We start from the raw sequence: 25,067 nt of genomic DNA, 5'->3' as shown, positions 1-25,067 counted from the left end.
CACGCTCCCTGTCACTGCACCCACGGAGCTCCTCCATCTGTATCCCAGATGCATTCAGCCTTGAGCAGTTTCCTGTGAGCATCTTCCATCAATAATGCTAACAGGAAAAACATGGGAGAAGGACAGGATGTTATGTCAAGAAATTTCGAGACATCAACTCACAAAGTAAGGCTAGGGGAAATACTACAGCTGAATTTCAGGAGGGTATTTTTAGAAAAGCTGACAAATAGCTCATTACATAGGTAACACTGTTAAAGGGGAATTGATAAACTTTACACTTGGTTGTGCTGATGCAATCTCTTTACTTTTGAGGAGAGCTGACAGAAAAAAGGACCACAGTGAAGCTGCAGGAACATTAAAATTTTTATTTTAATGTAATACTGGTTTATTTTGCAAAGAACAGCAACATCTTTTCATGTCAGAAACCTAAACAGCAATACCAAACCACAAATTTTTAGAGCAAAAAGTTAAATACTTCCTTTGTACCACTAATTACTGTGGGTCACTGAATAAAGACCACTCTCCTCATCTGAACTCAATTTCTGTCATATGGCTATTGCTTTCCAGGCATACAAGAGATTTTCCCTTTAGAAAAGACAAAAAGAAATGCATTGTTTTTTATAACATTTAGAGTGTTTGCGACAGGACAGATAGTTTATAAAAGCACAAATGCCATTACATGCACATTTTAAAAGCAGTAGTCTACAACCAAAAAAAAATTAATAGTTCCATGTAAACAACCAGACTTAAATCATAAAAGAGCCAATGACCACAGACAACACTCATCTTTTTCAGCTATGCACTGTTTTGTAACATTGCATTAAAGAGGCCCTCCCAAGATTAAAGTCCCCATTATGTCATATGCTATAGATGTAATTCTGTCTACATTTTCCCATTCATAAATAATGGTGAATGCTATTTTCTTGGTAGAAACAAATCAATGTCCATATCTGAGACCCAGGCTGTTAAATCTCTGCTAAAATGAAGGCTACAGGCCTAAGCAGAATCTCTGAAGAGAAACGGAGCCCATATGTCAGAGACACAACTTCAGATTATCACAGCTGGAAATGAAGAAATTGTGGTATATTGATTAATTTTGATTTTGCTTAATGAGCTATGACAGAAAGCCACTAAGATGAATGCATCTTCCTTTCTGGAACAGGAGGGGTTCTGCTCATAATACCACTGACTTTGAATGGGGTCTCGCTAATGTTTTTTTGGATTTGTTTCTGAAATTCCGTGATCTACTGCCAGTAATGAAAAGACAGACTAAGCAACTGAAAGAGTAATGGAGGCTACTTTCATGAACAAAGAGATGTTCCAGTATCAGAAGCAAGCTTACTTAGAGGCCTGTGATCTAAAGCAGCAGGAAAAGGAAATAATATCAAGGCAATTAAACTGTATTCAGGAGCTTGTTGTGCTCCAGGAATCTGAACTCACTGTCTAGTAAGGACTTGAACCACTATAGATTGTGGCATAGGTGTAGCATAGGTATGGCACAGGTGGCAGAATGCCTAAGCAGACTATGGGATACCAAATACCCCTGCTTCCAAGTGCCACATATGGGAGATGCACCTGCAAAGCAAGAAACTGAAGAGCAGAAGCCTTGATCAATGGAGGGAACTAAGAACTGGATAGGATTCAGCACCTTGTTTCAGTCGCAATGGACTCACACTCTCCAGACAAGGCACACAAGGACAGATTGTGACACCAGCTACAATTACCTTTGTCCACTGTTACACATGTGACAGGTTTGCTGGTCTAATCAAAAAAACCCAAACCTCCCTGTGAAAGAACAATACCTTGCTACTTATGATTTCGAGATGTCCCAGTTCTAGAAGCATTATTTGCCTTTGGGATGTGGGCTAAGCATCATGGACTTAATAATAAAACACTTAACACATTAGAACAATTATAATAATGAAAAAAATGTTTACCATCCCTTTGAAGGTAAACAGCATATAAACTCCAGACTTTGTGCTGTTAAATAGGATTTTCATTCTGATGATTTATTTCTTGCTTCAGAAAGACACTGAAGACACTGCCTGTAGCTGTGATTAGACAGTATATACTTTCAAAACGATCTCTAATGTGCTTCCCATGTTTTTTAGACTAATGACTGTGACAGTGTAGTTTGGTGCTGGCTAAAGGTTTCAAATTCCATTTTATCTGACAGTTGTAAAGGCTTGGTTGTACCATACTCACATACCGTGAGGGGTATGACACTGGCCATATACAGTGTGCCGCACCACGAGTCACTTTGGGCAGGAAGAAACCCCGCAAATACATGAAATGTATTAGTAGTTTAAGCCATTCTCTCCCACATCTGAAATGACCTCTATTGCCAGTTCAGCTGACACACTTTTCACATGGAGTTCCCAACCTTGGAAAAGGGTAGGCAAAATGTAGGTGAAGAATTTGACCAGTCATATTGTATGATCCTGATGAGGGAACCAGTCTGTGCAGTCAGCTCCAAAATGTCTTTCCTTCCTGTAGATGCTGTGACATTAATTACATCTGACAAGAAGAATAGGTGGGCCACCATGTTAAATACAAAACAGACTCACAATAGCAATAAAAAGTGAGACAGGAACAGGAAGGATAAGTGATATACTGAAAAGACAAACTGGCAGCTGACTACCTGTGTGGGATTCTAATTGAAGTTGTACCCAATCTATGCCTCCTCGAAGCAAGAATCAGAAGCAAGAATTAAAAGCCCTCAGTACCTTGCAGGATCTGTAAAACTTGATTTCTTTTTTTTTTTTTTTTGGTGCAGATCTTAGCTCTTCACAATAAACCCACCAGTAAACTGGAAAAAAAGATCTACAACATGGTGTCCTGATTCTAAATGTGTACCAAAAATGGAATGCAAATAGATGTAAGGCCAGCTAGAGCTCATATAGCACTAATTAAGTGTATGATAGTCCCTACTATTATATCTAGAAACCTGTTTACTGCTGCTTGTCACAGCCCAGCAGCAGCACACCAGCAGCCCTGGTTTCAGAATAGATTAAAACCTTTCATTTCCCGGCCTTGGGCACTGACAGCAAGAGAAAAGAGAAGGTCATTTACTCATGATACCACTGGTTGTTTTGGAGTAGCTATGCTGGACTGACTCTGTGATCTGTAGATACCACGAATGTTGTAGTGGATGAGAATATTAGGAGAGCACTGTGTGCATGTGTAGAAAGATTATGGGAGTATTAGAACATTTACTTCACAAAGCCATCAGGTGTACAAGCCAACACATTCAGACAGTTTTTAAGTTCTTGGCATCTCCCCCAGGCTAATTGTTTCACTTGTGGAACAAAAAGAAATAACTGATATTTGGAATATTATCAGAAAATTATGAAGAAAAATCACGCCCCTTTGCAATTTAAAAGAATCATACTGTAGGAATCTAGTGCTTTATTACTATATATCTGAATATTATGTTTACATAAAACTGATACAATTTAGAGGTGCCACAAACTAAGAAAACAAATCATATCTGTCCATGATTTTCTTGCAAATTCCTGTAAATGTAAATAATTGGAGAGAAAACATTATTCTGATATTCTTTTCAACTTGTTTACTCTGTGAAAAGTAGGCTCCAGTAAATTTTGGTGTTTTGCTCAAATACTCTCTGCAGCCAGCTCTGCCTTGTAGGATTAGTTTCAGTTTGGAGATGGGAGGGAAAATCTTAACCAGGACTATGCATGTACATATGGTCACCCATGAGCATGCAGTAGCAGTGCCACAGCATTTAGTTGTTCCACATCCCCTTTTATATCTTTACCAAATAAACAGTACAGAGAAAAGCATGTAAAAAAATAAGAGAAGTGGTAACAAAACCACAGACTTGCGGGAGAACTCCCTGCAGCACCTACTTCAGTTTTAAACTCATTGCTTTAAATTGATTTGGTTTTCTGCCAGCTATATCACACCAGGGTGCCTATTTTCAGCAATAGCATGAAAGCAAACTCACACTTTTAAGTGAGATGCCAGAGTTGGAGTTAGTAGGGAGAAAAAAAAGGAAATTAAATTTTAAAACTCCTTGTTATATCCCCATCTTCACATGAAAGTACAATGCCAGAATAACCCTCTGGATCAGGCAAAAATAGAAAATAAAGATGAGACTACTGCACTTCACACTTGTAGAGGAAGCCCTGTGGCATAAAGCTCTGCATGAGGAATGTGGCAGAAACACAGACTTTCACTGCAGATGCTAATATGATCTGCTGCTTTAGGAAATCATTATTTCTCTACCACTTGGATCAGTTCTATGAAGATTAACTCATGCCAGAATGGATATCACTGTACTGATATCTAAGAAATTCATCTGACAAAAAACCAAATTTATGTCTTTGACATACATATACTTATGTAAACCGCACTTCCTCATCATTTCTCCCTAATACACAGAACAGTGCAAGATAGAATAATAAAACTTTATCTATGAGACTGATTTATGTCCCTCACTGGAGATACTCAAAAACCATCTGAATGCAATCCTGTACAATACTCTTCAGAATGACCCTGCTTGAGCAGGGAAGTTCGACCAGATGACCCACTGTAGTGCCTTCCAATCTTAGTTATTCTGTAATCTGGTGATTTCACTGTTACACAAGCTTTTAGGAAAAGGCACTGTTTTATCAGGAACATTATGAAAATTCAGCTATTTGCTATCACTTTCATTAAATGCATGTCACATTCATTCATAAAGAGTATTTTCCAAAAAGCTTAGAAAGGCACTTTGATATGAATGCACTCCTAATGCAATTGAAAATAGAGGAATCTACTCGAAGGAAAAAGATAAGGAAAAGCAGAAAATTACTTATTTATGTCACTTTCAGAGTTTTAGATATATTTTCTTATATTGGAAACGTTTTTATACTTTTTTTTACATTTTACATTTTTGTAGAGAGAAAAACATAAAACATTGGTTTTAACCCTACAAAATTTTAAAAACAAACTATATTAATCTCCAAGTTTTTAGTTATTATCCACTCCAAAGCAGTCAGTGCTTTCTGATAAAGCATAATACACACAGAGAAAGACCTTGACACATGACACAAATAGACAAACCAAAGAAGTATTATTCTTCATCATGGCAATGAATCTCAACTGCTGTTGTAGGAAAGTCTAAATCTTGGACTTGAAAGGACCTGTTTTGTTCACTGAAACTGTTAAATCCAGTAATTTCTCTGTGGCTGCAAGAGCTGCAAGAGGTATTTGTAGTTTATTTAATGATATTTAATTAAGTCTCCATTAATGCTCATTCTAAAATAGTTTCATCATTACCAAGAACGACTGCTATTAGCTGCAAAGAGGGTAGCCCATGGCATTGAAAGATCAAAGAGTAGTAAATCAGCTTATTAGTTGAGCAAGGCACTTTTAAATCTGTCTATAACTGTCTCTGAAAACTTTCTAAACTTGCTAATAGTGCAGTATTATAGTTCTGATTGCATTTAAGTTTATTTAATTATGCTAATTATTCACAGTTTTCTTGCCCTGGTTGTTACAAACCATGAGCTGATGGATGTTACAAGAGTCAGGGCATTCATGCACAGGCATCTATTTACTTCATTTCTAATGCATGCTAACATTATGATACATCTGTTCTTGTTACTTGACTGTTTCAAAGGATACTGATTTTGACATCGATCCAATTATTTCATCTGGAGATTATTTATTATATAATAATAATTCAGAACAGATTTTCCTGGCCTACAGACTCAGGCTGGGCTGTCTGCAATCTCTCAAGCGTGCCCAATGAAACCAAAGAGGCTGCTCCAGGAGTAATATACTGTTGCCTGTGAAAAAGAGAAGCAGACTCCAGCCCATTGTTACAAGATTATTGCAGAACCTATTGTACTGAGTGCCAGATGATAAAAGAGCCAGCATTTGTAGCTAGGAATAATCTTGAGAATGACGGCAAGTAGCTTATGCCTAGCAAGATACAGTTACAAAAACAAGTGAGTCTTTGCAGATGAGTCAGAATTGTGATAGCAGAATTGTAGACAGAACAATCCAAATCAACAGGACAAAGAATAGAATACTACAGCAGCAGAGACTCAAGTCCCAGGATGAAAGTTTAGCTGCCGTGTGGCTGTCATTATCATAGAGATTTTACGAGGAAGAACTCTAAAGGCTTTAGAGATGGGGAGATAAAAACACAGGAAAGAGGAAAGTCAAAAGTGAAGTTCAAGTCTGAGAAACAAACCTGAGAAATACTCTGAATTACTATGTTTTCCTCAGTGACTGGGAAAGACATAGGGGAGATAATGAGCTCTTTTTGGCTAGCTTGAACCTCAGCTAGTTGTGAGGCCTTAACGAAGAAAGGCAGAAACAAGTACAGTGATTCCAACTGAAATTATGTGGGAAAACTACATTACTCAGAGATGTGTAAGAGAAGAGATTTACTTCAACAAATATGCTTTGATAATTACAAGCTGTTACTAATTTTACACTCATTTTACAAGGTCACTTCTACCTACAAATACAACTAAACAACTAGAGCTACACACAGGATGCATTTCCTTTGAAATAGTGGGGAATCAGAAACATCAAGGGGACATTCACCTTTACAGAGATCTCCAGAAGAAGTCTGCAGTCACCTACTACAGTGGAGTCCTTGGATTCATTCTCAATCCTCAAGTTTGTTCCTCCTTCTCTTTTCACGGATATGTTTAGAGTTCTCTTTTCTGCAATGCTTATTGTCTTGTGGTGCAGACTTTATTTACATTCCACATGAATCCTTTATCATGTACAAGACTCACATAGGATCCAAAGGGATGCCAGTTCCACATTCCTGGACCTCTCATATCAGTGTTTTTAATGATAATAATTTTGCAAGAAAATATACACCTAAACCACAAGTACTGTGCCTACAGCAATAATATTTCTGAGCGTGTGTGTTCACCTTGAATGCACTGCAATGACGGGATAAAACATGTCTGATCAGAATTCAGTACATGGTGTATGTTTCAGAACATAGGTCATGGAGACTGGTTTCATCAGAGATGACAACAAAATATATCCACTCTAAAAAGGAAAGATTATAGCTGTTCCTGAGAGGAGTTTGGCATGATATAAAAAAAATTGCTGTCTTGATTGGATTGCATTAGGGCAGAACCCTCTAGCAAACACTGGGATTTCTCATCTTTTGCAAGTAATTACCCGAAAGAGTAGAAGGGGATGAAGGAAACTCTGGAAAAAGGGTAAACATGTTCTCCAGCACCATGTATGCAGCACCATCAGTTCATGGAGAGCAAGAAGCAGCAACATCATGGATAGCAGAGAGCATCACCTCTGCCTTTCCCTCCAACCCTCCTCTCCACCACAAATGTGGTGAAGTTCCAGCTCCCTGGAGCCCAGTATCTGCCCATACTGTCCAGTTTGTCTCCTCTTGCCTCAGCAAGGAGATTTACATGGCTTGCACTAGCTGGATTTCACCACAGAGAAGCAGGTAAAGAAACAAGCAGTAGACAAGCATGTTGCCTGCCTTCTTGCACAATGCAGCAGTCTGGGAAAGTTCAGATGAGCCTGACCGGATGGTCATTTCCACACTAACTCACTGTGTATCTCAGATTTCCCTGGCTGTTTTCCCTTTGCTTATGGACTGCCTCCCAGATCTGTTTTACCAATTGAAACATAGTCCAATTAGGTTTCCAGCAGTTTGCTGAAAAGTCAGTCAATGAAGAGCCTGGAAGGACTTGAGACTGTTTTCCAGTAGATTAAATTTCTCCAAGGGCAGAGCCTTCCTTTGCTGCCTCACACCTCCCTCTTGAAAACATTGAAACATTTGGGGAACTGTCACATTGGATTTTGTTACCATACTCTAACGCAAGGAGACCGGAAAGTGACCCAATTCATACAAAAAGAAAAAAAATCAACAGACTAGCAATAACAAAAAGAATTTGTGCAGACAGCAATGCAGAGATGGCAAAACAAAAGGGATTGTGTTTACTTAGCAAGCTGATATTTTCTTGAAGGAGCTAGACAACGTAATTCCTCACAGGCAAGCTCACTATGTTAAAAACTGAGTTTTGTCCACTTGCATTTGGCAGAAATCTAGCTCTCAAATTTAAGATGATCATTACTCAAGGCAGTCAAAAACCCTTTTGCTTTTATTCAGTCTCTCTAAGGTAAAACTGTCCACTGAGACCCATGACGTACAGTCTACATGTCTTTAAATCAGCACCTTATCAGCAGTTACTATAACATATTTCTATTACCACATGTGATAAACCCAAGAACTTCCCATCTCTGGAAAAGAGGCCGTTATTGCTGTGATTTGCACAGAAGAACAGGTGGATACACAATGCAACATAACTGGCCACAGCTGCCATTGCACTGGGAATAAACAGCCAGCCAGGTTTACCACTCTTCCATACACAGGCTCAGGAGGATGATCCTAGCTATGCAGGGCTTAGGGCTCCAAAGGATATCAGATTCCAGCTCACATTACTGAGTGTCCTTTAGCTTTTGTGCATTCCTCTCCCAGAAGAGGCCTTTTCCTGGGCCTTGCTTGGTTTCTCAGAAGACAAAACCTGGCACAGGAAGCAGCATATGGAAACAAGAGATGACTGGTCCTTCATACTTACACTAGAAATCTGTAATTTGTTTTTTCTTCACATTGTAAATTATTCCAATTCTAAACACGTGCTGGAAAAGCTGCTTTTCAAAATCTAAAACTGCTGCAAAGGATCACGTGCCAATATTTAGACCACCGGCTGTGAAGCTGAATTTCCCATTTTCTTTTCTGATGTTTGATAGAGCACCTTTTATATCAAAAAGTGACTCTTCTCAGAGAGGGCCCCATAGCCCACACATATTTTGTCAAAATGTATGGAGACTCTACTAGGAGCAATCCCCTCTCAGGAACTGACATATCTGACCTAGGCAAAACATCCGTCTAAAATATCTCCTTAAAACTGATTCTTCATGATTTGGGCAACAATTTTCACTGAGACAATCTTCTCTGAGGAGATGGGAGAAGGCTTTTATTACCTTTGTCTCCTGTAATTAAGACTGAGAACCAGCAAAATACTTAAACATCATGATTCCAAATACTTGTATTTCAATGCTAAAACACTTAGTGTATGCTTAAATACCGTGCTGGATCAGGACTTGAGCACACTTCTGTGTACCCAGTTTATCAGTGCAAAAGAGCCAGAAAAATCCCTCCACTTTCTGAGCACTCTCATAAAATCCCTGTTTATAATGTCAGTCCAGACAGGACTACTGCTGTCCCTTCTCTTATCCAATACTGATCTACTGGGCCAAAACTCTAGTTCTCTGCTTTCTAAGACTGTGTTTGTATTGTCTGTTTGCACTAGACTAGTGAATGCTGTGCTGGCCAACACTCACATACTTTTACTACCACCTTACTTGGTGTTCAAACCCCTATGATACAGCTTTTGCTGTTAAACTGCCAGTTAGGGACTTGTACCACTCCCATACACTCCATCTGTGATCACTGAATGTCACAGGAACATCCAGTGGTGGCACTCAAATTGAAAATATCCCAGTTATTTTTATGATGACTGTAGCATTTCAAACAATTACCTGCTAAATCTCTGCCATTAAACAACATGCTAACAAAGACTAATAAACGAGAGCTAGTGACTGCCCTTCATGGAATCTGGTGCTGCCTTGCAAGGGCGTAAAAGATCACTCTCTTCCTGACCTCAGAAGTTTAGGGGTCAGTGAGTAATTGTTTTCATGCAGGATCAGCTCTGGCCTAGGTGTCATTACAGAGATGTGCATGACTTCCCTCCATTAGGCAGCATCAAGAGCTGTAGCTAAGTGGGTCACAGATGCAAATAGAGCTCAGTGCAGCTGCTTAAACTCATTGTTCTCTTTCAGCTGAGCACAGAAAGCACTGACTCCTGTGCACTACAAAAGCCTCTTCACTAGCACTTGTCAAACATCATACAATGAACACATTTAGGGTTCCTCACCCTTAGTACCTCTGAATCTACCCTCAAGGGCCAAGACACCACAACGAAAATTGCACTCTCAGTATTTTCAATGCATCAATCTCTGCAAGCAAACCTTCCCACAAGAGTTTCCCAACATGTTTATTGAGAATTTGCACTTCAGTGTGGAAGGGACGCTTGCATTTTAAACAGCATTTCAAAACCACCAAACTGGAAAAATCAAAAAGCACAGGGTTCCAGGTGTCACTTCAAAAATTAACTCAAATATCAAAAGTGTCAAAGGAAAGGTTTTCTTGCCACAGAAAACACAAAGAACTGAAGATTTCCTGGTATTACAGCATCCAAATTCCAGTACAGTGTTATGTGATCTCAGCAACAATCCTCCAGTCACAGCAGTTGATCTGAAGTTCACTGAAATCAGGAGTTTTCTTCCTCTTTTTTTTTTTTTTTTTTTTGGTTCTATGTCTGACTTAGAAAGCTTGAAACCCAGAAGACAATTACCTTACATACAAAATCTCTTATTTCCTCATGCCATGCTTCCGCTAATGTCAGTAACACATCACTAAACATAGGTGGACCAAAGCAGTCAAACAATCACCTCATCACACATCTGATTTTTTTTTCATTATATGAAACACCCATCACTGATACAATGTCAAATGTGAATGAAGTACTTATGATGGGAACTCAAGAAAGTGTCCAGCATTTTATATGAGGTATTTATGGAACCAACTCAGTAGAGACTTGAACATGTGTTCAGGACCTAGTAAAATCTATGAGACATGAACACATGGTCTTGCTGTGCAGAAATAGGATGTTGAATCACCACTGTAAAATGGGCTTTCACAGCCAGCAACGACACAGTGATTTAACCAACTTGTATGGTTTGAGTCAAGCATCCCATCCAGAGGTAGCTGAACATAATGTTTTATGATGTGCCATACTTAGTCCTCCTCCCTCTGACTTCCATGGGAGCCAGAGCTTGCAGAGCACTGGCATTTATCCTCCAGCACAACTCCTCTGTGTAAGGTTAATACCATCAATTTGATTCACAGGCACTTGTGAGCCAGACAGGCAAACTGAAGAAGAAGAAAAAGCCTCTCTCACAAGGAGACAAGAACACGAAAGAGGTTGCCCAGCAAAGTCATCAAAGCAAACAGCATGAATGAGACAGTGTTGATGAAGACAGAAGAGGCATTGAAGGCTGCAATAACAAAGCAGGGCAGTGACATGAAGATAAGTGGCAAAGTAATTGTCTGCTTGAGCCAAGTGTATCCATACAGTCCGTCTGCCAGCAACCCATGCAAATGGACACCAGAAGATCTAAGTACGTATTTATCTAAGTATATTCCAAATGGTGACACAAAAATACATAGGAACAAATAGTTAGTAAACACAACTACAAGTTTTTGAGAGTATCTGAGCTAATTATTATGAACATTCTTTGCATCTACTGCAAATGAACGAAGAGCTTTCTTCATGGGTTTTCTTACTAATTATTCTAAAAAGCTAGAGTTGTGTCCTTTACATTTGATCCTCTATAAGTTTTTAATATAAAAAAGAGTCTGGATGTTACAAAGGTGCCATATTGACAGGCCAGTTTTAGCAGCTAAGTGGATTATCAATTTATAAAGAGAGTCCCTAAAAAGAACAAACTTAATAATGTTTTACAGTAGAGCAAATAACATATCCAGAGACTGGATCTACAGTGCTTTCAGTGCATCCTTAGTGAATTGTAAATAGTTTGGTCAGGCAGAGAATGTCCCATAGCAGGTGAAGGAAAACCCCTTCCCTCCTGTCTGTCTCCCAGTTCAGCAACCTATTCAAGCCTTTGTCTGTATGGACCAGAAAAAGGAAAAAAAAGGTGCTCTCTCTTGTCTTCTTTACTACCACTCATCATAACCTCACATGCCTGAGATGCAAGTAGAGCCAGCATTCTGCGTAAAGTGCAGGGGATCCTTGATGCCTTCCTCTTCCTGCTTTGTGAGAACAGCATCTCACTCTGCACAGGCAGTGACTGCAGACATTCACTGGCACTTGAAGATTGAACAGCCCTTGGCTGAGGGTTGGCACAGAAGAGCCTTCCATTACACATTATGTATGGATACCAAAATAAAAAGAACACAATCAGGCTTAGAAGAGTGCCTTAGATTAGGTGATGAATACTTAGTTGCTCACAACTAAACAGCCAATTATTAATTGACAGCCAAAAGTGTTTTCCTAGAGCTCAGGTAGTTCAGTTTTGGTGCATAAGGTCATCAGGTCATCCCCAGCTATTTCATATATCTGAAGCCACAATAGCAAGGGACATACATTAATATTGGTAAAACATGTAAAATTCATCATCCTGGAGAGAAAAGTTTTACTGCTAGACTTGATGTATGGGTTGAAACTTCTGCTTTCTGTAAGTCAGTCCCAACTACATGCATGATGTTTTAAAGGGCCTTGTTTCAACCCTGATGAATGAGCACCAGATGCTTATTTTATCATAGTTGCATTCTATATGGTCATTCAACATTTTAGGCTCATGTTAAGGTCTGAGAAATTCTCTCTGATCCACGTCTTGCTCCTTAAAAAAAAGAAAGCTGTGAGGGAGAATAAAATAAAGAATAAAATATGATAATTCTGATTAAGTTAATAAATGAAGGAAGAACTGAAGTTTTTCACAAAGAGAAAGAGAAGATAGGTAGAAAATAATGTCTGGGTTCATTTATCATCAAGACCAATTGTTAGAAAATCTCTCATGAAGAACAATGACTTTTGCTGGGTTTTTGCTTATTTTTTTATTTCTTTCAAAACAACAGTGCTCTGAAAGGTTCTCTTTGACCTATACATGCCATTAGGAGGAGGTTAAAAGGTCTGTAATTACATCTAACCATTCTGGCTTCTCTGCAGGTGACACTGGGGATGAGGTTCCTTCCATGGGGAAGCAAGCCTAGCTTTTAGGATTTATTTGTTTAATTAACTGTTTCATTTTCTTCTTTTCTTCCTAGAAGCAGCTGCTCATTCACTCCAATCTCACTGCCCACCTTATCCATTCCAAAGGAACCCGATCCATTCTGAAGGAAAGTACTCTCCAGGCCAAGCTTTCCCCTGACTAGAACTCCACCAGGACACCTTGAGCAGGAACTGCATACAGTCAGCCAGAGAAAGATTTCCTTCTGCAAGTGCTAAGTATTATTTTCATTCCTGTTAGGCCAAGTCTCTGGCAGTTTTGATTTTCCTTTCCATTTTTGTCTGTCCCAAGTACTTTTCCTTGCTTGTTGAATGAATACATTGAAAAACTTCCTTTCTTGTTAGCAAAACAATTTAGTATTTAAGTGTAAACTTGAAGCAATGTCATTGTGTAGGTACACACTGAGCTAGAGCACATAGCAAGAGGCTGAGAAACTGGTTCCATTCTTCCATCTACCACTGACTAAATTCATCACCTTACTTCAGATTTCACCCATCTGTGAAATGGGATAATGATCCTTTCTCATGGGATAATGATCCTTGCACTCATAGGGCAAGAATGTCATTAATATTTGGACTTGGCTTCTTGATTCTTGAAGAAGAGATTTTCCATTATATCATTTCCCTGTTTTGGCCAGCCCTTGGACTACAGATGTGACTGTAGTTCCAATTCTGTATCCTATAAAGTGTGGTGACTGGGTTTGGTGCCATCACTTGCAACATGCAATGCCTTTACAAAGGATGTTTTTGGAAATAAGACAGGAGCTTTTTTAAAGCAAAGCTTTGATTTGAAACTCTTCAAACTTCAGGAAGGTTTATACTCGACTCCAAATCCCAATTCAGCTGCTTGGAACCATCAAAAAGAAGCTTATCAGTGAAAAAGCATATGAAGTTGCAAGAAAAGGGAAGGGGGACAGTAGCTGACAAAAAGATATAACAAAGAAATAAATGAGCAGAGGAAAACCAACAAAAGCTGAAAGTTCATCAAATCTGCATGCAAGGAACTGGAATTGTTTCAAAAGTGGAACTGAAGGCTGTATTAGGATTTGATTTTCTGTGGCTCGTCTTTTGCCTCAACTGCCCCAATGCTAATGCACTACAATGCTGACACATGCTATACAAAAAAGGTGTAGGTACTCTGAGTGACTTGATGGAGTAGACAGAGATCTGAAATGCATGAGCAAACACTGCAAACGCCATTCCAATTCACTCCCAGGAACACAGTCCCTTAATGATTTCCTAGAGACACAGTACGCAACATAAGCAGAGGATTCTTTGCTTCTGCCACAACTGTTCAGAGTCCCCAGACACAGAAGGAAGTGAAATGATCAATTTTTCATTATGAATGCCAACCTCCTGGAAAGAGGATGGAGATGCTCTTGCTGCTGCTGCCCCACAATGGCAGATGGTATATACTTACATATATATATATACACACGTGTAAATCTGCACACAGGCTCTGTGCTCTGTCACAAGTCGCCCTTTGTTTCTGCAGCACATGTGGGTGACTGATCCTACACTGAACCCCAAGATGGAAAAACAAACCCAAAATTGATGGATCAGTCCTGAATGGAGCCTGGAATTGAATCCAGCTCTCTGCAGGTACAGTTGTATTACACAGTCCCTTTTCTAAACTGTCATGGCCTGACATTAGCAACCACAAAAATACATATTCCTGTATTATCCACTTTGGCAAACACCACCACATAACTTAAGTATAATTCTCATCTTCCTCAAACCCACAAGCAAATGAATTATTTAGTGTGGAGCAGGGAGAGGAGTTGACATGTCTGGCATTTGAATGCTGCAGTGTTCATGTACCTGCAGACCTGGAGCTCCCAGTTAATTATCTAGCCTTCCTGTTTTATGGAAGTTCATGCGTCTTCAAGACCTTAACGAATCCAGGCTTACTTGGCATTCGTCTTGTGTGTGAGGCTGGTGTTGAACTGTGAATGCTGATCTGAACTGGGATTGTAGTAATCCGAACTGGGATTGTAGTAACGGGCCACAATGGCACTCAGCCTGTGTTTTTAAATTGTCTTTCTCTCAATGTGTTCTCTGCAACTGAACTTTGGGCTGGGAAATGCCTTTTGCGATGTTTATGTGGCATCCAAAGCCTTGACCTAATTCACTTCTATGTGTAAGCACAAAATGAGGGTGATCATAATGGGTTTTAATACGTCAGGTTTCTTCCCTGTAACATTGTTTTAAAAACTGTCATTTGAACCCAGAGACACTCCTACGGCATTGTTGTCATTAGGGCTGAAATATCCATACAGACACAGTGCTCCAGAACAAGGACAGACATACAGAAACCTGCTCTCAGTTACTATTCCACAGAGGCAATTTATCTGTAAATCAAACATGTGGCACACTTTGCTTCAGATTGTCCTCTTGATGCACCAAAACAGCATCTAATCAGCTTTCACTCTAACAAATACAGATGTGTGTCATAAGTAATGTAGGAAATAACCCACAATCTCACTCTGCACTCTCACAGGAGAACAGTAACAATCTTTTGCCGTGAAAGCCTAAGGTGATCAGTGTACAGAGTAAATACCAGTGCACAGAGAGAACTTTGCATGATACAAAACCTCTGGAGGGATTAGAAACACTTTGTCTGTCAAAGACTATGTTACAATACTGCAGCACTCTATAAAGAACTGCAAAACAAAGCTTGATTATTTGAACATAAGGTGAAAGTATTACATTTTAAGTGCAAATTTAAATGGAAGAATTCTTAGAAGAATCCTGGCAAGAAACAGAAATAGAACAACGTCTTTTATTGTGGAAAATGTTTACCGTTGTGTCATTAGTAACGAGAAAATAAGGATTTCTGAAATTCAAGACATTAAAGCCATATGCCTTAAAATCTTCTCAAAACTCAACCTAATCAGAGAACTAAGGATTCTGTAATTATATGTAAAAGTCTGTAATTATGTGTAAGAGTTTTACCCAGATTTTCATTCTTGACTGCAGAACTGTGTTAAGACACATTCAGAATTCCTGTTTTGGTTGTTACTCTGCTTACTCAGACAAGTTCTATTGATCTCAAAGAGCTTTGTGTACACATAAAAACTGATTAAGAGCTGTGAAAGACCACTGATCCTTTGTCTTTAATTTTAAGCCTCAGGGAATCTGATTTATTCTCCTGAACTTTAATTCTGAAATTTTTTCCGCTTCTAACTCAAGCAGAGGCAGCAACTTGAAAAAATTCAGCTTCCAAAACAAAAGTCATACCTTTTTTTCCTGGTCTGACACAGATGATCAGTAGGGAAACTTCCTTTCTGGAGCACAAGGAGTGGCTGAGGGACCTGTGGGGACTCAGCCTGGAGGATGCTCAGGGGGGACCTTCTCACTCTCTATAACTCCCTGACAGGAGGGTGTAGCCAGGTGGGGATCAGGCTCTTCTCCCATAAACAAGTGACAGGACCAGAGGAAACAGCCTCAAGTTGCGTCAAGGGAGGCACAGGCTGGACATCAGGAAGAATTTCTTCACAGAAAGGGTGGTCAGGCATTGAAATGAGCCGCCTAGGGAGGTCATGGAGTCACTATCCCTGAAGTGTTCAAGAAATGACTGGATGTGGCACTTTGTGGTCTGGCTTAGTTGACAAGGCGGTGAACTAAGGTTGGGCTTTATGATCTTGGAGGTCCTTTCCAACCTTATGATTCTGTGATTCTGTGAAGTTAAAGCCTTCTGTGCTGTGGTGAGAGCCATGGGCAGTGCTGCAGCCCCAGGAGCGTGGGGTCGGTCCGTGCTGTGCTCAGCCTGCCCCTTGCCTCCTCCACACCTCAGACAACAGGCAGCCAGCTCAGCCTTCCGTCAGGAGCTTCCTACACGGCTGGGCAGGCGGACTTGAACGCACCCCTCAGTCCTTGGTGTGTCCCACAGCTTACACCATCCCTGCCATCGCAGCACCGCAGGGCATCACTGGCAATGGTATCACACAGCGAAGATGCTGAGGGCTTCTGACAACGGCGGCGCCAGCCCCGCGCCTGGGGCTCCTGTGGGTGAGCGGGACGGATGAGTGAGAGGCGAGGATGAAGATATAAGCTGTGGGACACAACTGCGGGACGCGGGGCCGGGGACTCAGCCCCGCTGTCCCTGAGGGCGCTGAGGGTCAGGACGCGAGGCCGGGGACTCAGCCCCGCTGTCCCTGAGGGCGCTGAGGGTCAGGACGCGAGGCCGGGGAACTCAGCCTCGCTGTCCCTGAGGGCGCTGAGGGTCAGGAGCGAGGCCGGGGGACTCAGCCCTGCTGTCCCTGAGGGCGCTGCAGGCGGCGCGCGCCGTTCCCGCCGGCGGGATGTGTCCGCCTGGGCCTCCCGGCCACAGGGCGGCGATAGAGGGCGCGGGAGCCGGCGGGTACTGGGGAGTGGTGCTCTCGGTGGTCACTGAGGTCATCAAGGCGCGACGGCGGCCGGAGCTGTGTCTTTTTCCAGAGCGCTCCCGTCGGGATCGTTTTCAGAAAGACATGACCACACAGGTAATTAAAAACAGCGTTAGCTAGGCTAACTGCTGGCTTGAAGTATATATATATATATATATATGTATATATATCTATAGGGTGCTGATGTGTAATATTAATTATTTTTTCTTTTTAGTACGGTATTCTCTTCAAGCAAGAGCAAGGTGAGCAAACGCTAACGGGTATTGAGCAATGTCGGTGTTCTGGGATGATGTAAATTTGATAATGGCAGGTATCCGTGTGAGGAGACCTGATTATGTTTATATTAGGCATAAATCTGAGTAACTCAGAGGTAGCTGTGCTGCTTTTTCAGCAGTGACGTTGGTCACACAACACAGTGCATGTTTTGGAGCAAAGAAAACAGTGACAAGGCTCTCGAAGCACTCAATAGAACCGAGGAGCAGGGGGGTCTATTGCCAGCATTGCAGTTAGCCATTTCAGCATTACCAAAACTGTTTGTGGTCTTCTATCAAAAGAAAATATTTAATTCCTGTGCTTATATTCTCTTTTAGCTCACGATGATGCCATTTGGTCAGTTGCCTGGGGAAAAAATAAAAATGATGGTTCCGAAACAGTGATCTCTGGTTCTTTGGATGATCTGGTGAAGGTCTGGAAGTGGTAAGTGTTCCATGTTAACCTGTTTTAGGCCTTGGAAGTAGTCAGTGTGGAGCAGTCTTGAATTTCCACCATCTGCAGGGATGTTAGAAGTTGCCTCATGGGAGGGGTAGCCTGGCACACAGAGGTGCTTCTTTGAGCAAGCTTATCTCCAGTGGTGTGTGCTTTCTCTTGGAGTGGTGGCATTCTGGTGTGCTTTCATTTCCAAAGAATGAGAATCCTTTTGAAAATGCATGTCAGAGAATACTTGATGTATTTCTAAACCAAAGAATGAGAAATGCATCTTTTGATGACACAATGCCCTTGGAGATGTGTATTGTGAAAGCAGTAATGGGAATAGTGGAAAAGAAGAAAAGACATCTTCCTTTTTTATTGAAAAAGAAAAATCCTGATAATTCTTAAGGAAGTGTGCTTTTGCAAAGAAGTTATTCTGTCTCTTAGGCAAAGCAGTGTGAAGGATGTGCTTCACTTCAGTGACAGGTTAGCTTGGCTGTGGTGGCTGTGAAAATGTCAATCATGGCACTTTGTGCTGAGCTCACAGGTGAACATCAGCTCTGTGAGCACCCATAGACTGGTGTGTGATGGACATTTTTTGGTGGGATGAAGTACCTGCTTTGCAGGAATATGGTAAATGATTGATTTGTCAGTTCTTTGAGTACAGAGAGTTTGTGTGTAGCCCTTCACATTTCAGGGGTGGACTTGGATTGCCTTGTGTTGATCAAGTGGAGGAATGTGGATTGTTTGTTTTGTGTTTGAGTTTGAGGATGGTTCAGTACCCCCAGCTGTTCCTAATGAGGCTTTTCTTTCTCTTGCACCAAAGGAATGATGAAAAGCTGGATCTGCAGTGGACTTTGGAGGGTCACCAGCTGGGGGTGGTGTCTGTGGACATCAGCCACACGGGCGCCATTGCAGCATCCAGCTCCCTGGACGCCCACATTCGCCTCTGGGATTTAGAGACTGGCAAACAGATCAAGTCCATAGATGCTGGTCCTGGTAAGATACCAGTGCTGAGCTGGCTCTGCATGAGAACAATGCTTACTCTTCCTGGCAAATACTGAACAGTGGGGGAGTGGGGTATATGAGGGGATTAAGGTGTTTGGGGGCTTTAATCTTTCTCTATTTGCAGAAATCATAGTGGTTGGGGATTAAGGTGTTTGGGGGGTTTAATCTTTCTCTGTTTGCAGAAATCATAGTGGTTTTATGAACTCAAGACAAAGCAGCATCAGACAATTTTGCATTTATTTTTACACGCTACTTGTGCTTTCTCAGGTACACATAGATTGGCTTTTTGCTGTATGCATAAAGCAGAATGGAAACCAGCTTGCTCTTACACATGTATTGATAAAAGGATATTTGGAAGAAAGAATTCAGGTGCTTATTCAGATTGATTTACAAAGAAACTGAACATTCTTCATCACACTGCAATGAATTTGAGTCATGCATGTGATCCTTTTTTATCCAGCACATCCAATCCTGAGTGAGCAAGTTAAAACAGTTATCAATGTTAACAATGCTAATGATTTCCAAGATGGAATTAGGCTCCAAGGGCCTAAGGTCTTATTCCAAATATTTCATGAGTACATTGGAAGTCACAAATTTAAGAACAGTCTTGCAGTGTTTTAAGCAATTAATATTAAGCTTATAGAAAAAAACCTGTGAATTACATCCTGCCAGATAAATACATTGCACTGCTATAAGAAACAGTGGGTTTTTACATTCAGTTGCGGGAATGTTATCTGTGTTATGTTTGTATATCTGCATTTCTCCTGCATCTTCTATGCTTTGCTATGTATTGCTTTTTTCAGTAGTTTCAATCTTTTGGTACTAGGAGAAAAGTAAGAATTTAGGCTTAACTGATGCAGTCTTAAATTCTAGATTTATTGTTACAGGAGGGCCTCATAAGATCAAGGTCTTACTAGAAAATGTAATCTTTTACTAAGTGTAAGTAAATGGCTCAAGATATGCTCCATTAATTACATAGAAGGGGTAATGTGATAAGCTTGTACAGTCTTAGAGGGTTAAATGTCTGAACAGATGCATACAGAACTGACACTGTTGAATAAGAACTAGAAACAGGATCCAGCTAACTGGTTTTTTTCTTTTTAATACAGTTGATGCTTGGTCCCTGGCTTTTTCACCTGATTCCCAGTACCTTGCAACAGGAAGTCATGTGGGGAAAGTAAATATTTTTGGTGTTGAAACTGGAAAGAAAGAATATTCTCTGGACACCAGAGGAAAGTTCATCCTTAGCATTGCATATGTAAGAAGCACAATTGATAATTTCTTATGAGAAATTGCTACTGCTGTAATGTTGTAAATAGGTATTTTTGTTTCCATCTATCAGTTTATCTCTACAATAATACTAAGTGACAGCTGTAGGTCCAAATACAAATTGTGTGACGTTTCCCCCATGCACATCTGGAAAATACATTTTAATCTTGCTTATAGTCTTCAGGATTTTTGGAGTCCAGGTATCTTGCATAGATCATTACTTGTGAAAAGTTGGCAAGGGAATGTCAGGGGTTACACAGCATAAATGCACACAGATGTTGAATCACACTTTTTGTGTTTTATTACAGAGTCCAGATGGAAAATACTTGGCCAGTGGAGCAATAGATGGCATTATCAATATTTTTGATATTGCAACTGGAAAACTTCTGCATACGCTAGAAGGTATGGTTTGGTTATTTGCAACACCCAAATTCTGGCCTCATTTCTGGCAAAATCAAAGGATAATGCAAGTCAGAATAAGCTACAACAGCCCTGGCATCAGTGAGTTGACATTTTTGTCCATTAGACAGTATTTAGTTATTTAGTGTGCTCTAACCTAAACCACTTAAAATATTAGAGGCAAACCGTAAACTCAGGCTTGCATCATAAATGCCTTTTTTCAAAAGATCCAGTCAGTAATGCTTAACTAAATTCTTAAATTGTAGTTCCATGTATTGCAGAAAGTACAAGGGAATGAAGCTAAGCCAAATGTGGGCTGCCATGCATATGGTTTTTCTTTTTCTTATGGTATCTGTTCTATAGCAATTTATTGCTGTTTTAAAAAATAACTGAACATTTTATGTTGTAGAACGCATGCATTTTCCTAACAGATACATGGGCTTTTAATGCTCTTGCAGTTTCTGCCCAATTGTAACCAAAACCCCAACAACTTAAATATGCAATCATACTATAAAATATGACATAATTTCTAAAAAAGATCCACAGCTGAAAAAAATACGATACTCTTTGTGTTGCAGACATGTCTTAACATTCAAAATTGAGAATTGCTGTCCGTTTCCATTTTCTGTTGTAGGAAGAAGCCTCTAGAGAGGAAGAGGCTTCAGAGGCTGCTCTCTTTGAGCAGGGAGTGCTGTTGTGGTATAGCTTGCCAAACACTGGCATTAGCCAGAGTAATAGCACGTCCTAATCTGTGTCCCTGTGCCTTGCAGGCCATGCGATGCCCATCCGCTCGCTGACGTTCTCCCCAGACTCCCAATTACTCGTCACCGCGTCCGATGACGGCTACATCAAAATCTACGATGTGTGAGTGGGGACTCTGCCAGCCATGCTGGCAGGAGAACACCTGTTTAGAGAGGCTGATACTGTTAAAACTAGATCAGACCCTCTGCTCTCTAGAATTCCTTTCAGCTTTTGGTGACTTTTTATATAATAAATCATAAAATACTACATCCTTAGATAGTTTTTTAAAGTGTATAGGTAGAAGACAGCTGCAACTTGAAAACAAATTACTTTCCTCATGTTTGCCTGTAAGCAACAAGCTAATTGTTCTGTGTATCTTTCCTGTGAGCTTGTGTTCACCCTTCCTAAACATCTGTTCTGTACATAAGAAATTATATTTATGACCTATTTCTGTTGCATCTTGCAATACCTTGGAAGACCCTGGGGAGGAAAAGGCCCTGCTTCAACGGTCTTCACTCCCCTAAACCTGCATTGTTTTGACCTTGGTGAAACTATTTTGTCCTCCAGTGTATCTTCTTAGTGACTTATTCTTATGTTAACTATTTGAAATGGAAAAAACATAATCTGCTGTAAGACCAGTTCAGGTTGGGTGAACAAATGTCCAGAAGTCACCTTCCATTGAATCATTCTTGATTGCACTAGCTAGAGTATACTCCTGTTGCTTTTTCCCTGGAATTCACAAAGCAAATGTTAACATGCATTCTTTCCACAGGCAACATGCAAACTTGGCTGGCACATTAAGTGGTCATGGATCCTGGGTTTTAAACGTAGCATTTTGTCCTGATGATACCCATTTTGTTTCCAGGTATTGAGGATTTTTAATTGTTTGTGATTACTGAAGAAAAAAAATTATAAGGGAAGATGGATCATAAAAATTAAATGTGTACAAATTAATTGCAGTGGGATCTATAATGAAATAACATAAAATTTAAAGCTCAAGAGCTTCAATCTGTGATGTGATACCAGCTGTAGTGAGAGCATTCTACAGAGTAAGTCATCTCACTGCACTGTAGTTCCTGACAAGTGAAAAACACCTAAGAGAAGGGCAGTTTGATTCTAAATAGCTGAAAAATTGCTGTTGAATCAAGAAGTACAACCTAATCTAGTAGTACATTAATCTACTTGAACTTTAGTATTTATTCTTAAAACAGCTGAGGCAGTTGGGGGACCAAGTATATGTAACAGGAATTTCCTTATCCAAAGAACTTGGCCGAAAGAATTTTTTGGCCAAAATGCGGGTCTTCATTTTCACATTGCAGATGTTGGAACAGTAAATTTCTTTTAAAGGTAATGGAACCTGGCAGAAGATGCAGTCCTTTGCTACTTCATCCCTGTATTTGATGGGTCAAAGAAGGTTTCTTGTGTCTACCATATGAGACCTTTTAGTGTTTGCATTAAACTTTAGTTAATCTATTAATTTAAACATTGATCAGTATTATTTTTCTTCCAGTTCATCTGATAAAAGTGTAAAAGTTTGGGATGCTGGAACGAGAACCTGTGTCCATACCTTCTTTGACCACCAAGATCAGGTATGGCTGCTATTCCCTAAGTCACCATGTTCCCAGGAGAGCTTGTGTAGTTGTGCACATTTGTGTGTCACCTTGGTGCTGCAGCTCCAGCCTTGCAGTAATGCAGTAAATTTAGCTTGCTGTAATGACATTTTAGAAGTTGTTTGTGGTTATTTGGCACTTAATATTGAACTAGTATTCCCAAGTGTATATGCTGATCTCTTCCAAGTAATTAACGTTTTTCAGGCTCAAATAAAGGCAAGCCTGAGTGGCCAAAATCTTACCAGACTCTGTTAGCTTTGTCTCTGGTCTTACTTATTTCTGTCACTTACACAGCATATGCATGTGTAAGGGTGGAAATACTTATCTAAAAGGATGGAATTACCTAAACAGATGCTTGAAAGCAGCCTTGAAACTTGGGACTTTTTCCTCCTCCACTGTCTGTAATACTGTGGTTTTTGTATTTATTGCTGAGTGCTAGCTACTTGTGAGGGAAGGAGTTAGGTTTCTACCTATTTACTCTTTGTCCAAACATCAGGTAATAGAACAATATTATATTTTAATGGATCACTGAGTAAGAAACAAAGGCTATTCTTCTAGATTTTATTTGAACTCTTTCTTCTGTAGTACTGTTTTGCTGGTAACCTTCTTTTCAGTTACCTACAGGTATGAGGGTTTTAATACTGAAGTACCAAGTGGGATTTGATTTCCCCTGTTGTTTTAGCTGTTACCTATAATATCATTAAGTCTGTGGCAAACAGAGATGTATCAGTTATTGGGAATGCTGGGTTTTGGTATTAATGCAAAATATTAATAATACAAGAATGCCCAAAACATACTGTTGTTAATATACCCATTCTGCATTTCACATTAATGTGCTGCTGGGTAGCCTTCACCCTTCCTGATGTCATTCTGATGGAGAAGGGTGTCACTTAAGAGCTTGTGTAACTGTCGTAAATCAGAGGACTGACCTGAATTTTTCTGAGTAAGCTTTGCACTGGTAGGGAAATGGCTCTCTGAAAGAGCTCAAGGATAAACCAGATCATTCGTCAGTCTGTCATGATGTGTCAGTCTGCATGACAAATACCTCCTCTCTTGCTTTCCTGCACTGTAAAATACTATTTTCAGAAAGGGCTGCAGGATGGGCAAGAGTGAAAATGCTTGGGTTGATTTATGCAAACTGGGGCAAGTACTTTTCAGCCCTTACCAAGTATCTCTGGCTTGTGTAATCCTGTCAGTGGGAGTGGGTGTAGGAAGTCGTCAAGCTCCTAGATGGCAGTGTCCTGCTCTGGTTCAGCAGCCTTAGCTGCTGTAAAAGCAGAAGCCATATTGCACCAGCTCTAATCAGGTGACCTTTAAAATACTCCTTCCTCTTCTCCTTGTAATAAATATGACTGCTACAAAGCTCCTTTTACTTTGTCCTCTCTTGGTAAGCTTTCGTATGTCTTATTTACAGGTTTGGGGAGTGAAATACAATGGAAGTGGGTCCAAAATTGTGTCCGTTGGTGATGACCAAGAAATTCATATTTATGACTGTCCAGTTTAAATGTCTTGATTCCATTGCTTCACTAAACTTGTGTGGCAGTTGCAAGGACTACTACTGCCCTATGTAATTTTTTAGTATGAAAAAAGCATTTCATACTGAGCTGCAAAACCAGATATGTTTATATCTAATTTTGATTTTGTTTAGCATGAGAGAAAGCCTTACTTTTTTAAAATAAAAGCTACAGCTGCAAGTCCTTGTGTCTAATTCTTGGAAAAAAGTATTTTTGGAAATATGTAGTCAGGGGTTGAAGTAACTGCTCAGTTAATCGCCCCTGCCTTTAACCGTAAATAGAGCAGAGCTGGAAAGCACAGGCCAAGGCTCACAGCAGCTTATTTTAGCAGAAGGAAAGTGACTGAGGCTGTTATAAACGTGGGAAATGACAGCCTGGGCTTGTCTTGATGTGAGCCCAGTGAGTGCATGAGGAGCACTTAAGCTGAACACCTGTTTCAACAATTGTGTGGTACATGGAGATCATGCATCATGGTTTAATTTCACTAAAGGGGACCAGTTGTTTCTAAGCCTGACTTAATACAAACACTACAAAAAAAATAGGTAAAAGTGAAAAAAGCTTTAATGGTAT

General features: G+C 40.2%; 1 protein-coding gene across 1 annotated transcript; it reads left to right on the top strand.

The window, feature by feature from the left end:
• The first annotated feature begins 17,299 nt into the window (after window positions 1-17,299).
• Window positions 17,300-24,680, top strand: SKIC8 (SKI8 subunit of superkiller complex). The gene is made up of 10 exons (XM_082291050.1): window positions 17,300-17,365; window positions 17,484-17,511; window positions 17,860-17,965; window positions 18,783-18,955; window positions 20,074-20,222; window positions 20,542-20,635; window positions 21,403-21,496; window positions 22,146-22,238; window positions 22,884-22,962; window positions 24,398-24,680. Exons 1-10 carry the CDS (start codon window positions 17,354-17,356, stop codon window positions 24,485-24,487), a joined length of 918 nt encoding a protein of 305 aa, XP_082147176.1. The 5' UTR covers window positions 17,300-17,353; the 3' UTR covers window positions 24,488-24,680.
• The last annotated feature ends 387 nt before the right edge of the window (window positions 24,681-25,067 follow it).

The sequence above is a fragment of the Coloeus monedula genome (genome assembly GCF_965178545.1).
Source record: "Coloeus monedula genome assembly, chromosome: 14".
In the NCBI taxonomy this organism is placed as follows: domain Eukaryota; kingdom Metazoa; phylum Chordata; class Aves; order Passeriformes; family Corvidae; genus Coloeus; species Coloeus monedula.
This window is presented reverse-complemented; position numbering and strand designations above follow the sequence as displayed.

Bases quoted from the DNA above. Each gene is read 5' to 3' on its own strand.
- SKIC8 (XM_082291050.1), top strand. The intron at 20,636-21,402 runs GTATGGTTTGGT...TGTGCCTTGCAG, and splicing joins ACTTCTGCATACGCTAGAAG to GCCATGCGATGCCCATCCGC. The intron at 21,497-22,145 runs GTGAGTGGGGAC...TTCTTTCCACAG, and splicing joins TACATCAAAATCTACGATGT to GCAACATGCAAACTTGGCTG.